Source organism: Belonocnema kinseyi, chromosome 2 (assembly GCF_010883055.1).
Source record: "Belonocnema kinseyi isolate 2016_QV_RU_SX_M_011 chromosome 2, B_treatae_v1, whole genome shotgun sequence".
In the NCBI taxonomy this organism is placed as follows: Eukaryota; Metazoa; Arthropoda; class Insecta; order Hymenoptera; family Cynipidae; genus Belonocnema; species Belonocnema kinseyi.
In genome coordinates this window covers 58,151,453-58,166,655 of record NC_046658.1, presented here as the reverse complement: position 1 = coordinate 58,166,655, position 15,203 = coordinate 58,151,453, and the positions used below count along the sequence as shown (strand labels likewise).

The 15,203-nt window shown below is 29.6% G+C and overlaps 2 protein-coding genes across 2 annotated transcripts; one reads left to right on the top strand and one right to left on the bottom strand.

The window, feature by feature from the left end:
• Positions 1 to 2,392: 2,392 nt before the first annotated feature.
• Positions 2,393 to 5,464, bottom strand: LOC117167847. Its single transcript, XM_033353054.1, has 5 exons — positions 5,357 to 5,464; positions 5,165 to 5,282; positions 3,960 to 4,428; positions 3,498 to 3,779; positions 2,393 to 3,399 (listed from the first exon to the last, which is right to left on the bottom strand). Exons 3-5 carry the CDS (start codon positions 4,401 to 4,403, stop codon positions 2,815 to 2,817), a joined length of 1,311 nt encoding a protein of 436 aa, XP_033208945.1. The 5' UTR covers positions 4,404 to 4,428; positions 5,165 to 5,282; positions 5,357 to 5,464; the 3' UTR covers positions 2,393 to 2,814.
• Positions 5,465 to 5,762: 298 nt separating this feature from the next.
• Positions 5,763 to 15,178, top strand: LOC117167846 (TGF-beta-activated kinase 1 and MAP3K7-binding protein 1-like). The gene is made up of 6 exons (XM_033353052.1): positions 5,763 to 6,002; positions 8,508 to 8,745; positions 8,885 to 9,017; positions 9,129 to 9,369; positions 14,238 to 14,494; positions 14,572 to 15,178. The coding sequence occupies exons 1-6, from the start codon at positions 5,912 to 5,914 to the stop codon at positions 15,028 to 15,030; spliced, it is 1,419 nt and encodes a 472-aa protein (XP_033208943.1). The 5' UTR covers positions 5,763 to 5,911; the 3' UTR covers positions 15,031 to 15,178.
• The last annotated feature ends 25 nt before the right edge of the window (positions 15,179 to 15,203 follow it).

The following is a 15,203-nucleotide window of genomic DNA, read 5'->3' as shown; positions in this document are numbered from 1 at the left end:
TTGGTGAACTTTCCCAAACTTTTAAAGAAATAAAATAATGAAATTATGGGTACGGGTAAAAAATTGTTTTATTTATTTAGGTTTTATTTTGAAAGAATAATTTTAAGCTTTGAGGATTTGAAAATATGTCGAAAAAGACTGGAAGTTTTGAAAACAATTTTATCAATTTTTGCAAGATTAAAAAAAAAGGAAAAGATTTCTTTAAAAGTTATAATAAAATGTAGATTTTTGATGATTTTTAAATGGAATATCGAATCTTTTTAAGGAGTTTGAAAGGTTTTAAGTCAAAAATATTTCTTCAGATTCTAGGAAAAATTTTAATTGATTCTTTATTTCAAACAAATAATTTTTAAGTTAGCCCTCGTCTGCAAAATTTTGGGAAACCCTTAAATGATGTCAAACGTTATTTCGAAGTTTTAGAAGTTTTAAACAGATTCGAAAATAATTTTAATCTTAAGAAGATGACAACAATTTAAAATAAAATGTAGATTTTTTCAGATATCGAAACAACATGCTTTTTAAGAAATTTAAAATGTTTCAGGACAATGCAACAATACAACAAATATTGTGGTCGAATTTAAGGCAATAATTATTTCAATTTTTAGCGTAATATACAGAAATTTCCTTAAAAATTTTCCCGATAATTTTCCGTCAAATCTGAAATTTTTAAAATTTTTTTAATTTTCTCAGGAAACCTAAGAATTTTATATTTATATAAACTTAAAAGCAAATGAAAAATAGTTACTCGAAATGTGTGTTTTGAATTGAAAATTATTAATCTCTTTTGGTAGAAATTTTATATTTTTCACTTAAAAATGCAACTGCTTAGTTGCAAATTAATCTGTTTTGTTTGAGGATTCAACTATTTTGTTGAAAATTCGTCATTTTTTAATGAATTGAACTCTTTTTGATTCAAAACTAAAATCTTTTTTAGTTGAAGTATCAACTTATACATTTTTCGTTGAGAGTTCATATTCTTTAGTTGATAGTTCAACTGTTTTGGTGGAAAATGAACTTTTCTGTTGAAATTTCGATTTGATATCTGAAATCTTCAAAAACATTGTTGAATTTTCTCAAGAATGTTATGAAACTTATATTTATATAATCATAAAACAAATAAATTTTAAAAGTAAATAGTTGTTCGAAATTTTTATTTTGTGTTACAAATTTAGACCCGAAATAATACTTCGGAGATGAAGTTATAAACGAATGCATGATGAAAATTAGTCTGAAATTATTCTGCCTCCATGTGCCCCACAGCTAAGTTAATATTTGTGAAAAGATCAATTATTCACTCAAAATAACTTAAGTATTGTAATCAGATTAGAAAATAAATTCAGACGTTCTAACTATATATTTTTAAGAATAGTATCTTCATTATTTATTAAAAATACAATAATGGCCGTTTTAATTCAGGAAAAAAGTTACCAGTAATTTCCCGGTTTGCAGACATTTCTCACGATAATTGAAATTAAAAACACTAAAATTGAAAATTACAAAAATGTTTATATTATATTTAATACCGTTAAACTGCAAGAATGTTAAGCTATATACATTTATTGAAGAGTTTAGAAATTTCTGGCTAAAAAAATATAAATTCACTCAATTATTTTCAGTGCTTTAAATTGAATAATGATTCAATAAATTTGTACATTTTCAAAATTATAGAATTTTAAGCAATTTTAAGATACAAAAATTAGAAAAGTTAAGAATCTAAAATTCAAAATTTATTTTTTAAACTTCACAGTTTTTAAATTGGAAGTTTTTTTTTCTATTTTAATTCGTTTCAAACTAATATTTATTTATTTTTTATTTATGCATTACAGTTCAACACTTTTAGTCACAAATTACAGATACAAAAACAGAATAATTAAAATTGTAACGTTCAAAGTTTAAATGTGGCACCCTGAAATTTTAACCATTCAAGGCTTTGAATTTCGGATAATTAAGTTTCAAATTGTTCAGTTTTGAATAATTGATTTTTATGATCTTCGATTTTTTATTCCCTTTGATCAGCGTATAATGAATATTTAACATTTCTGGTCCATCTTTATAACTTATACATTTATTGTTATTTTATTATATTGTTCTCGTTTGTTGTTATGAAAGTTATAATTATTAATTTTACATTGTTGAAAGTTGAACATTTTAGACTTTAACAGTACTTCAATAGGATTTGAATTTAAATAAAGGCTTTTAATTATGAATCTATTAACTTGAAGTTATTTCAAAATCGTGAATAGTTGATAAAGTTTCAATCAGGCGTTTAAATTTGTTTCAACTTTAAAATCGGTTAATTAGTTCATTTTTAACAGATTTTTAATACTCGAACCACAGTTCAATTTAAAAAAATATTTTATTTATAATTTACAGTTGATCAACTTTAAAACTTTTTTAACAAAAAATTCCAAACGCTTTTTATTTTTAATCTGTTACGTCTTACTGATATGAATTTCTAAGTGTCTAACTGAATTATTTCAGAATTAAAATATTAGATAGGTTTTTCTTTTAAAAATTGGAAAAATTCCTGGTCAAAAAATAAATTCGCTATTATTTACCGGGGTTTTCCGGTCTCAAAGAATTCTCGGGCATGAGAAATATTGTTCTTTTATATTCTGAATAGGAAAGCACAAGTAACTAGAAAATTTTAATTGATATTGTATGTTTTCTGTAATAGATTTGTAAACGGTATAATCACTTTATATGCGTACAAATTAAAAAATTTGACAATATAAAAAATAAACCTGAGAAAAAATTCCAAAATTATGTAAAATTTGTAAAAGAATGCAAATTGCTAAAACGGGATAAAAGGCCTCAATGTTCCATCATATCAAATTCGATCATATCCGGTACATCCGGCTGCGGACATTCTCTGTACCAAGGATCTTCAAGTTCCCAAAGATCAGAATTTATATTTTCTCTTCCTGGTGGTACAAATGTTGAAGCTACTGGAGGATAAGTTGTGGTATCAAAGAACCTTTCCAGCTCATCAATATCGTTAGGTCTGTAAGAATAATAAGAATCACTCCTTTGAGGAATGGGAGGCATGGAAGCTCTAATTCTTGAAAGACATGGAATGATAGTTCCATCCTCGTCCTCTTCAAATGAAATGTCCCCTTCCATTATATCATGATCAAGGGGAATATCAAATCGAAGATCTTCATCATCAAGTGTTGCTGCTGCTCGCGCAAATTCTTCATCAATTCTTCTCTGCGCTTCTCTCTGTGCCTGGGCTGCTTGAGTTCTTTTTAGAAATTCTCTGGCTGCAGCTACTGATGGATGACATCTATCGTATTCAACTTGAAAGATAGGATCATTTATGTCTGGTATTTTGTGAAGGTATCTGTGAGATGGTTCGGGTTGTGAAAAGGAAGGAGCTACTTCATCTGCTATGTTTACCTGAAGATTTCGGGTTTTTTATTTATTTATTATTAGTTAGAACATTTTAGATACTTTATAGAAGGTTTTTGGATAACTTGGGATATTGTTTAGCTCACCAAATTGCCTGAAACGTTAGCAACAGACAAGACGAATTCTCTCCTAGCTTGCTGGAGGTCTTGAAGCTTATTTTGTACTGCTTCAGCTTCAATGACATCCTGTTCATCAAGAGTTTCTCGTATGACTTGTATCGAACGATTTGCAACTGTAGCAGTAATTTTAGGAATAGTAGTTGTTGGTACACTTCTTTGAGTTCCATTACGTTCAGCTAGTGCCCCTCTGGCCTGATGCTCTCTGCCTTGCATCATTTTTCGGACAGTTGGACTCCTCATCGCTGCTTCCTAAATATGAATATATCAAAGAGAAAAGAGGCGAATCACAAAATACGTGATATATTTTTTCAGGAACGTAAAACACCACGTATTTTGTGAAGAACAGCAAAGATGAGAAAGAAAACATTAATTAATGTTCTCTTTATTTTCAGGTTCCAAGCAAGATGATTTAAAACTTCAAAGCTGTACTTGAAGAGCTCCTTCAGGGTGCCATTTTCGTGGAGGAAGTCTTTCTCTTCCAACTCTAGCATCTCCACCAATGGGAGCAGCAGTTCTTCTTGGGCGTCTAGAAGCTGAAGCTTCTTCTTGGCGTTTTTTTTGTTCTGCCTCCAGACGTTTCTGAGCGTGCTGCAAACGAGCCATCATCGCCTTGGTCAGCCCGGGTTTGGTGAAATCAATCCGTTTAGCAGCAGCCGGTGGAGGTCCAAGCTTTGACAGGCCTATTTTTTCGCGACGTGAAGGACAAGGACCCACATCTCGAACTGGCGATTCTTCTCGTATCCTTTCCCTCGCTGCTACTGATGTTTTTGCTTGACGCATGGTCTGCGTTCTTGTAAGACCTGGTCTGCATGGTCCACGTGCACCTGCCCCAGAATTTGCACCGAGTCTTGTCCTTGGATTCCGACTTGTCATTCTCTTTACGAGTGGCGTTTGTTACCTAAGTTGAAATTACAAAATTAGATGCTAACGTTGGATGGCAGAAGTCAATAATTTGCCTATAAATAATTATTTATAATCCGATATATAAATATTACTATCATTCCTACATCGTCTTTTAGGAAACACTACCGGCGGAAATAATTTTTTCCTCATAATAGTATCAAAAGTAATTCAATTCTTCTTCCAATGAGCGCAAGTTGAAGGCAAAATATCGATTTTATAAAAAGATGTAAACAAACCTAAAATTTCGATGTTTCGAAAAATTTAAACAACTCTGGAAATACATTTAAAGGCAAGTTTATACACTACTTTGCTAAAGCATTAAGATATTTTTAGATTTTTTCCCTTTATTCTGCCTCAGGATTAAACTCATTGCAAAAATGTCGTAAAATTTAAAAAATATGTAAATACTTTCAAAATTTCTTCGAATTATTGTTGTTTGCGACTTTTTTACACCAAGTTTGACCCTATGGTAGAATATTGGAAAAAATCTTTAAAAATATCTGTGTTAATTAGCAAGATATTATCAAGACTTTTAAAAATGAGCACAAAAACTTTAAAAACTGTTAACTATTTCCAGAATTATATCAATTTTTCTAAAACACCGCAGTTGGTGTTTTCTTATATCTTATTATTAAATTGACATTTTGCCTTCAACGTAGAATTTCTTGGACTCTTTTTAGTAAGACTTTATAAATTTATTAAGATTATTAATGATTAAACAATTTTTTTACCTATTATAGGCGCTACCCTATATCTCGGAGCATGCGGTCGATTTTTTTGTTAGTTTTATAATTTAGGTTCAGTTTTTTTTAATATTTGGCCTCATGATGATATTGGTGAATTGAAACTCTGCAATTGTAAATTGAATTTGAAAGCTTATGAATTTAAAATAAACAATTTTTCTATTAGAATAAAATACTTACGAAAATTTTAAGGGACAGAAATTTCGAGTAAAGTTTTTGGTAACGGAGGTTGTATATTTTTTTGAGACGTCATCTCGTGTTTTTGACGTAAAGCTGGCCCGAAAAAAATAAATGAGAGTTAAAGCTTAGGCGGTAAAATGTTAATTTAAAATTTTATCTGAACCATGATCGAAAATAGATCAATTATTCTCCTTAAATTCTGAATCTAGAGTCATATTTCAGTTTTTTTCCTTCTCTGAATAGAATTTGTTTATAACTTTTTGTATTTATAATGCAAAATTTATTTGTGACATCACAAATTGATTTCATGATTTTCTTATCTATAATAAGAATCTGGTAATTTAAAATAATTAAAAATTTTATTTTTCCGCTGAAGAAAATGCATTTTTAAAATTCCCGGAGTACCTTTTTCTGCTCCTCATGTTGGCATGTCTGCATTAAAGTGACGTTTGACAGGCTTACCAATTTTTGACGTCATCTTCATCTGCTGTAGCCGCTCTAGGACCACACACATTTCTCTTTTATCCTGAAAATTATATTATTAATGTTTCAAGAATGCCAATCACGCCAGAACATCCAACCTTAATGCCCTTTCAAGATTCTCAACACAGTTGGACTGACGATTTACCAGTGTGCAAGCAATCAGGTAAGCAGACATCAATAACTTAACCTAAAACCTTGCATTGTTTATTTATGTGATCTGTTTTCCTCATTATTTATTTGTAATTTCTTTTCTAGCATTTATTGCTTAAAAAAGATTATCAATCGAATATTTTTATAATGAGAAATATAATAAATTTTTTAATTTATCATTATAAGTGATGTAAAAACGATTTGAATCTTTAAATTTTAGGTTAAAATACGTACACTATTAAAAATTCTTTGTAAATATCCACTGCGTTTTTGTAATTGTACCAAAACCTGTAAAATAACGGCGTTCAAAATAGTGAACTTCCAACTAGAAAAGTAAAAAACACCACTTTCAAAAGAGTGGTTTTAAAATTTTTTGGAAATTCACGTCTCAGAAAATAGGAAATAATTTTACTCAATTATTTCATATTTCCAGAAAGGTATTTTCCCAAAATTTTGTAAAAGCACTACATTTAATGTGATGTTTTTACTTTTACAGTTGGCAGTTCACTGTTTTCAACCCAGTTATTTTACAGGTTTTGGTACAAATACAAAAATGCAGTGGATATTCACAAAAAAATTCTTTTACAGTGTATATATGATTAAACCTAAATCTCATTGCAAAATTAAAAAATTTCTAGCCACTAAAAACAAATTAAAGTAAAAACTGGTTATAGGTCATGCTAAAGAACCATTTAGATGGCGTTTTTCCCTGATAATAAATGCCCAAAACGAAGCTTTAGATTTTTCGATTCAGAACTTTTCGTGAAATTTTTGTTTGAAAATTATATTTTTTTCGCCAATTTTGCTTTTCTTTTCAAACTTGCATAAAAATGGCAATTTATAATCGACTGCAGAGTTTATTTGATGATTTTATTAGCTTCAAAGAATAGTTTTAGCACAAATATTCACTATATATACACGTATGTCTAAAACGAAAGCAAAATTAAGGCAATCTTCAAAGGTATCAATCAATTAACTAAATTTCAATCAAGATAAAAGATTTGTCAATTTCTAATTTTTAAGTTCAGTGATCTGGCTTCCATAAGATTATGAGGATTATACTAATACAGAATTTTATAGAAATAATTTTAGTGAACCCTTTTTTTCTCTAACATAAACATTAATATTTTAAATAAAGCACAAAATTAAAATACGTATAACTTCGTAGACAATTTGTTGTATGATAATAGGAAGAATATACCTATCACCTAATTTCCTCTAAAAAAAAACATATTTCATGCCCCAGAGATTGGGTGACTTCAAGTGTAGAACCTGCCGGATTTCAAGTGGATTGCGTCCTACATTAGAGGAACATGTCAGAGCAGTAACAGAGTTATGAACTCATTAATTAATTGCGAAAAACTGTTGAGCAAATTCCATTTATTCATTGAAAATTAAATGTAATGACAAATACGCATTATATCAAGTTCGATAACATAACCACTTTTAGTTTATTATTATCTGGAATTCTTTTATAAACCTTCTTCATGAAAAATACCAAAGAAACCGAAAGTCTAAAATTTTTTAAAATTAAAAATGTTTTTTCCTTCAAAAGTTTTAGAGAAAAAGTTCGAACAGAAAATACTTGTAGTTTTCGAGAACTTAAAGCCTGTTATAAAAAGGCGTCATAAAAAATCATTAACCTTCTTGAAAAATTAGAAAAACTGTCAGGAAATTTATTTTCAGCGTATATACTAATGTCACTCTAAAACTATTGATAAAATAAAAAAATATATTTTACAGCGTAAGTGTGCAATTTATTGAGATCTATATTTTTGCTACATAATATTTTTCTCAAACAACACATACTTTTGAAAGTATAGTTAGTTTTTAAATAAAAATCAGTGTGATTTTCAGTTTTTGTAGATTTTATAGAAAAGTTATGATTTTACCAAAAATTATGCATACTGTAAAGTTGCATTTTTATGAAATACACCATTTATCTGTAGAATATTCTTATATAAAAGCAATTTTCCGAACTTGATCATGCAAACTGTGAGAATAGAGGTCGTTTCAAAAATGCACTGTATCGCAGGAATTAAAATGCTTAGGAAAGCCTCTGAGGCTTCTTTGTACAAGGTTGAGTGTAAGAATTTACATATAATAAGCACATATGTTTGAACTACAGCAATTAATTCGATGTGAAAATGATGGTTAAATCTTGATATAAAAGCGAGATCGCTGAACTTGAAAATTAGCTATTGGCAGCTCTTTTAACTTTAGTGAAATTTATAGACAATTTTAAAGGTCGCCTTATTTTTTAATTCTTAACATAAGTGTATGGTAAATATTTTAACTAAGTCTAAGGAAGAAATTCAGCCAATAAACCTTAAAATCCGTTATGAATTGCTTATTTAATTTCATTTTCCAATTTGAAGGGTTCGTCTTGGGCTTGAAATGTCGGAAATGTAGATTATACGCCCCTATGTGCAACTACACACCGGACACAAGGGCCCTTTTCATGTGGATGCCTACATGTTTTTGTTAACTTTATTTTCAAGCGATTTTTGATTTATAGGCGTAGGATTTTCTACAAATCAAATCTATCGAGAGGACGGATGTCGACAAGAAGAGCATCCCTTTGAAGATCGCAGCTTTCATTTTCGCTACGATGATTCAACATTTCTTTACGGCGTTTTCGACGGTCACGAGGGAACCAAAGCTGCAAATTTTGCCTTGCAACGTATGGCTGCTGAAATTTTATTGGGACAGTTGAGTGGGAAAAAAACTGACGAAGAAGTTAGAGAAGTCCTTCGGTAATAGTCTCTTTTATAATTTAGATCTTTTATTATTGTATTTAAATATTATATCATCAAATTCCTATTCGAAAAGTTTTCAACCTGTAGTATATATAGTATTGAATTTAATAAATGTGTATTGTTTTTCGTCTTATAGTCAAGCTTTCATTGCTGTCGAAAGAGGATACTTGGATTCGATAGGAGACATTTTAGCTGAACGCGCTAGTTTACAGTTTGATATTCCCGATGGCCTTAACTCGTACGAAACTTACCAAAAGTTTCCTCACTTGGTTAGCTAACTTCCATTTTACTTTCTAACTCACTACCCAAAGTTTTACAATAGAATGTATTCACAATAGATCGTTAAAAATTAAGTTCTGTTTTTAATTTATTTTCTACAGGTTGATAAACTGAACGCCTTAAATTGTGAGTTATCTGCTGGAACGAGTGCAGTAGTAGCTTTAATACATAGTGGACGATTGTACGTTGCTAACGTCGGAGATAGCAGAGCTTTACTCTGCAAAACTGACAGTAATCAAGTTTTAAGGGTCGTTCAACTCAGCATTGATCATGATTTGAGCAATGAAGACGAATTACTGCGATTGTCTCGACTCGGTCTTGATGACAAGTCCATTCGACAAGGTATTCTGAATTCCAATTTTATCCAAAAATACAACTAAAAACGAGGCAGACTTCGATCTCGTTTCATTGCTAATTTTTTTTTTTTTTTAATTGAAAAGTTGACCAGCAAAAAAAACAATACCAGTAAAAACAGTAATGTTCTACAATAAAGCAAACAAAATCCAAGCCACCGTGTCGCCCCTACAATTTGCAGCACTTTTTCAATTTTCATCGCTAGTTTTTTTATTTGCAGAGTTTACAAGCAAAAAAGACAATGCGAGTTAGACGTGTTTTGTAATAATAAGAATAAATGTGTCGCCGTGCCGCTCGCAAAAGTTTGATTCCCTAGATCATGGCATTTTTGGTATCTGTTGTAAATATGGCACTAACTAAAAACTATTCTAATAAAATATAAATAAATTCTAAATCATCGCTTCCATACCGACGTGAGCGGTATGAAATGGAGGCATCGAAGTGAAACTTGAATGCTTTATTCAATAAATTGGCTAAATAACTAGGGAACCGTCCAGAAACTACGTTACCATTTTGAGAGAAGAGTGGGTCGCTCCAAAAACTACGTTTGTGATATGTTGTGGGGAGGGGGGGGGGAATTAACGTTACAAATTTAGAATAACGTCTGGTACGTTTTCTGATAATAAGTTTAAACGAAGATTGCAAATTTTATGAAAGACGGCCCTGCAAACAAGTTTGCAAATCCCTCATATTTCAAACTTTACACTCTCCGTATTCCCCTCTTTTTCCCTTTTTAAAGAATTCTTCCTTCTGATCCTGTTTTCTAGAACCTTAAACTTTTTCTTGTATTTTTTCGCTTTAATGCAAACTGAATTAATAGAAACTAAAAAAAATCCAACTATTTTTTCGTTCAGAATTCATCTCGTTCGGTTAAAATTAGTACTATTTGGTTGAAAGCATAATTATTTTGTTGAAAATGCAGAAATTTGGTTAAAAATTAATCCTTTTTAGTTAAAACTTCAACTATCTGGTTAAAAATTATGGTTTTTGATTGATAGTTAGTATTTTTGGCAGAAAAAGAAAATGAATTTTCTTGGTCAAAAAAATATTATTGTTGTGAAGATTAAATTATTTGGCTGAATGTTAAACTCTTTTGTTAATAATTCATTTTTTTTTAAGATTCTTAAGTTTACTTGAAAATTGATCTTTGGTTGAAAATTTACCTATTTTGCTCAAATTTCTTTTTTGTCTGTTTGAAACAAGATTTTTCTGATTGAAAGTATAACTATTTAAAGGTTGGTTTAAAATTGATATTTTTAATTATAAATTTATCTTTTATGGTTGAAAGTTTATGTATTTTGTTGAAGATTCTTTTTTTTAGTTGTATTCAACTGCTTTCTATTTCGGTAAGGTCTCAGGTAACCAAAATTTTATTTCTCCCAAAATTTATTGTGTCCAAAAATTCAAACATAGAAGTACGAGTTCTTAAGTTGAAAGTCTGCATAGTATAAAATCAGGAAATACGATAATACTGAAACTAAATAAATAAATATCCGAAAGATATCGCCGCAAATATTTTACTTAAATTAAATAAACTCATATTTTTATAAAAATGTAAAGTTCAAAATATTTTAGTTTCTGTATTGTTTTCTCTCGAGGGGAATATATATATTTTTTAATGGATATTCACAAAGGACGTTCAGGTTATATTCGCGAAATCTTGCAGAGATTAGATATTTTGCAACATAAGCAGTTGGGTCTTATAGAAATCTTATAAATGCACACAATTTAAGAAAATTTAGAAATTCCTACAATTTAATATCAGAGAATTCTCAGTGGAATTGTATATTATTTGATAGCAACAGCTTGTTTTTTTAGAAAATTTATACATTAGAACACTTTGAGTTTTTGTTATGGAATTTTTTCTGAACTTGGATATTTTTTATCTGAAACAGTTAAGTCTTTCCAAAACCTTTACATTTTAAAGAGTTTTGGGTTATGTTATAGATTTTTCGTCAGAAACGGATATTTTACAACAAAAGCTCTTGTGTCTTTTATCAAACTTGCAAATTCGAAAAATTTTAGGTCAATTTTGAGAAATCTCCGTGGAATTAGATATTTTTCCAAACAAGTAGGTCTTTTATAAAACTTAAAAATTTGAACACTCAAGTTATCCTAGAAGATTAATAAGGCTGGAATTGATCATTTTTGAACTGAAACAGTTGGTTTTTTAAAAAAAAAACTTACAAATTTTAACATTTTCAGGTTATCTTATAGAAAATCTTGCTGGAATCTTCCTAAATTTCTATAATTTCACGGGGTGCATGCCAAATATAAATCGGTGGCCAGTATGATTTACTGGGTTTTAAATATTTTTATTCCTGATAAAATTATATTGTTCCTTTCATCATTTTATTTTAAGACTGTTTAACCTGGAATGCTCATATATTTATAAGTTTTTAATGTTTAAAGATGAAAATTTTTTTTACTAAAACTATAATCACCTTGAAGATAAAGTTATTATAGAGTTTTGAACGTTTCTGAATAATAATTTTTTAATTTCCAACGTTACAATTTAAAAATTGGGGCATTTTTACGATATTAAAAGTGTAGGTCCTTATGAAATTCATAAATTTGAAAAAGTTTAGGTTATTTTATGAAATTCCTGCCGGAATTGGATATTTTTCGTCAGAAACAGATAGTTCTTTCCTGAAATATAACAGTTTGAAATATTGTAGGTTTTGTTAGCGGATTCTTGTCAAAATTAGATACTTTAAAACATCTAAAGTAAGGTCTTTTGAAAAACTCATAAATTCGAACAATTGTAGCTTCTAGTCTATAATTTTTCTAAATGACTTAACTGCCTCTGATAAAAAATATCCAATTCTTTCGAGAATTTTCTAAAATAACATTAAATTAAAAGGAAATTCTGAGTTGCCTAAAATTTCGAACTGTTTCTGTCGAGAAATAGATAATTCTGGCTTGAATTCTCTAACATTGCCTTAAATTGTGTGCATTATGAAGTTTTCTGTAAGTACCCAAATGCTTCTGATGTAAAATATATAATTCCGTCAAGAATGCCCTAACATAGCCTCAACTTGCTTAACCTTTTGTTCTTTAAAAAATATCTATATACAAAATATATTCCCCTCGAGAGAACACACTACAGAAACTGAAACGTTTTAAACTTTACATTTTTATTAAAATCGGAGTTTATTTAACTCAAGGCACATATTTGCGGCGACATCTTTTGAATATTTATTTACTTAGTTTCAACATTAATGACTTATCTGACCTTATACTTGCGCACTTTCGACTCACGAACTCGTACTTCTATGTTTGAATTTTTGGGAAAAATAAATTTTTAGAGAAATGAAATTTGGGTTAACTGAGACCTCATCTCTATTTCAAATTAAAATTTGTTTATGTTGAAATATCAACTACTATATGTTTCGTTGAGATTTAATTCTTTATTTTTTGAAAAAGCAACTAAACGGCTTATAAAGTTTAACTTACTTTGTAGTTACAATTTTTCGATTTTTACGACTCTTTAGATTCAACTCTTCAGTTGTAAATTAACGTTTTTTGTTCTAAATTCATATTTTCGGGTTGAAAATGGAGCTTGTTTGGTAAGGAAATCGAATTTTTGGCTTGAAAATTAAACAATTTGATAAAAAATTAAACTGGTTTAAAGTAAACTTTTTGGTTAAAAATGTATACTTTTATGAGTGTGAAATGCAACTATTTTTTAGAACATTCGTTTTTTTTTTGTTGAATTCAATTGGTTTAAAAAAAAATGTAATTAAAATCTATTTTGGTTAAAATATCAACTATTACATGTTTTGTTATGAATGCATATTTTTTGTTTGGTAAATCAACCACTCGTTTTAAAGTTTAACTACGTTTTAAAAAAAAATTTGGTTGAAGATGCATAATTATTGAAAATTCCACTTCCTGATTTTAAAATCAACCATTTAGTTGCAAATTAACTTTTTTGTTTAAAATTTATATTTTCGGGTTGTAAATTGATCTGCTTCATAGAAAATTCCACTTTTTGGCTTGAAAATTCAACGATTTGGTAGAAAATTAAACTTTTTGGTTTAAAGCAAACCGTTTTGGTTGAAAATTCAGCTATTTGGTAAAAATTAATCTTTTTTATTTGAAACGTTATCTTTGTTAAAAATTAATTTTTTATAGAATTCATCTGTTTTATAACAAAATGTAACTATTCTATGGAAAATTCGTTGTTTTTTTCGTTATAAATTAATTTTTTATCTGAAAATGTAACTATTCTATTTTTGGCTAAAAATGTATAATTTTTAAGTCGAAAATTCAACTAATGCTTTTTTAATGAAAATTCATCTTTTTGTTATAGTCACCTTTTTTTGTCGGTAATTAAGCTGCATTGTTAAAAAATTCTTACTTTTGGATTGCAAATTAATCTTTTATGGTAGAAAAGTCATCTTTCTTGGTTGCAATTGGACTTTTATTTGGTTGAAAATTACACTGTTTTCGAAAATGTTGGTCTTCCTAGCTTATAAATGTTCTATTTGGTTAAGAGTTCAACTATTTGATTGAAAATGCATCTTTTCTGCATAAAAATTCTACTATTTAGTTGTTAATGCAACTGTTTAGTTAAAAACTTTTGACTTTTATTCTTAGAAAATTTAGGTATTTCATATTGAATTCAGTATGGTATCTACATTCATTTTATTTCAAAGAATTTATTCCCCTATTTCCTTTGTATTGACAGTCTTTTGGACTGCATAGTCTAATAATTTTTAATTATTCTTGATTCATTACTGAACCATATGGAGTAATTAATTCACCAGAATAAACGTGAAATCGTTTATGGACGGTCTCTTACGTAAATTAGCCTTCTACTTGTTTATGAATTCGTTAATTTATTTCTTAAGGATCCCATCTAGGAAATCAGGAAAACACCCGATGTCTAGGAAACTATTTAGTGAAGGGTGGCTATAGAGAATTTGAGGAACTAGCTCCAGCCAGTGTAGAACCAATTATCGCTGAACCAGAGATTCACGGGGGGATTGAGCTCGATGATTCCTGCAGGTTTTTGCTGCTCATGTCCAGAGGTCTTTACAAAGCTTTGGAAGAGGCGACGAAAACAGAACAAGTCAACAAAGAACTTGCTCTTATGGCAGTTGAACAGGTTCCTAACTTAAATGAAATAAAAATCGCAGAAATCAAATTCCCAGTAATTGATGTAATTAATGTTTTTTTTTTCAGTTTCGTGTGCAGTCAACTCTAACAGGTGTTGCACAAGCCGTCGTCGACAAAATAGTGAGAATCCACCACGATGTCAACATGTGTAATTCTCCAAGTATAGTGACAAGTGGAAAACGAGAGGACATAACTCTCTTGGTTAGAAATTTCAATTTTCCTCTCTCCAATGCCTTGAAGAGTCCAACTTCTCCGTCTGTTCGATTTGATCCCGTTGTTCAAACGGCTCTAGTTCTTAATTCGCCAGATCAACAAGATGGTTTCAGTACTGGGACTCAAATGATGAATGAAAATTTCGATGCCTTCACCGCCACAACTTCCACGACTTCAGATATTTATCCACCTGTTGCAGCCCCAGTGAATAAAAACGCAAAGATCAAACCTTACGTCGATTTTTCTGAGTATTATCGCAACGTTGAGAGAAGACGAGAAGAGGGTACGTTACCGGCTGATATCGACTTTTGACTTGGGAGATTTCTATTTTTTATCGTGTTTTATACGATTTCTATGAAGACTGAAATAGGGATTAATAACTTTAGATCAAAGGAGTTTATTTGTAAGTAGCGTTAATTTTGCGTTTCACTTAATGTTAGGTTAATTTAACTTTGTGTTAAATTGTTACTTTATAAAAGCCTTTT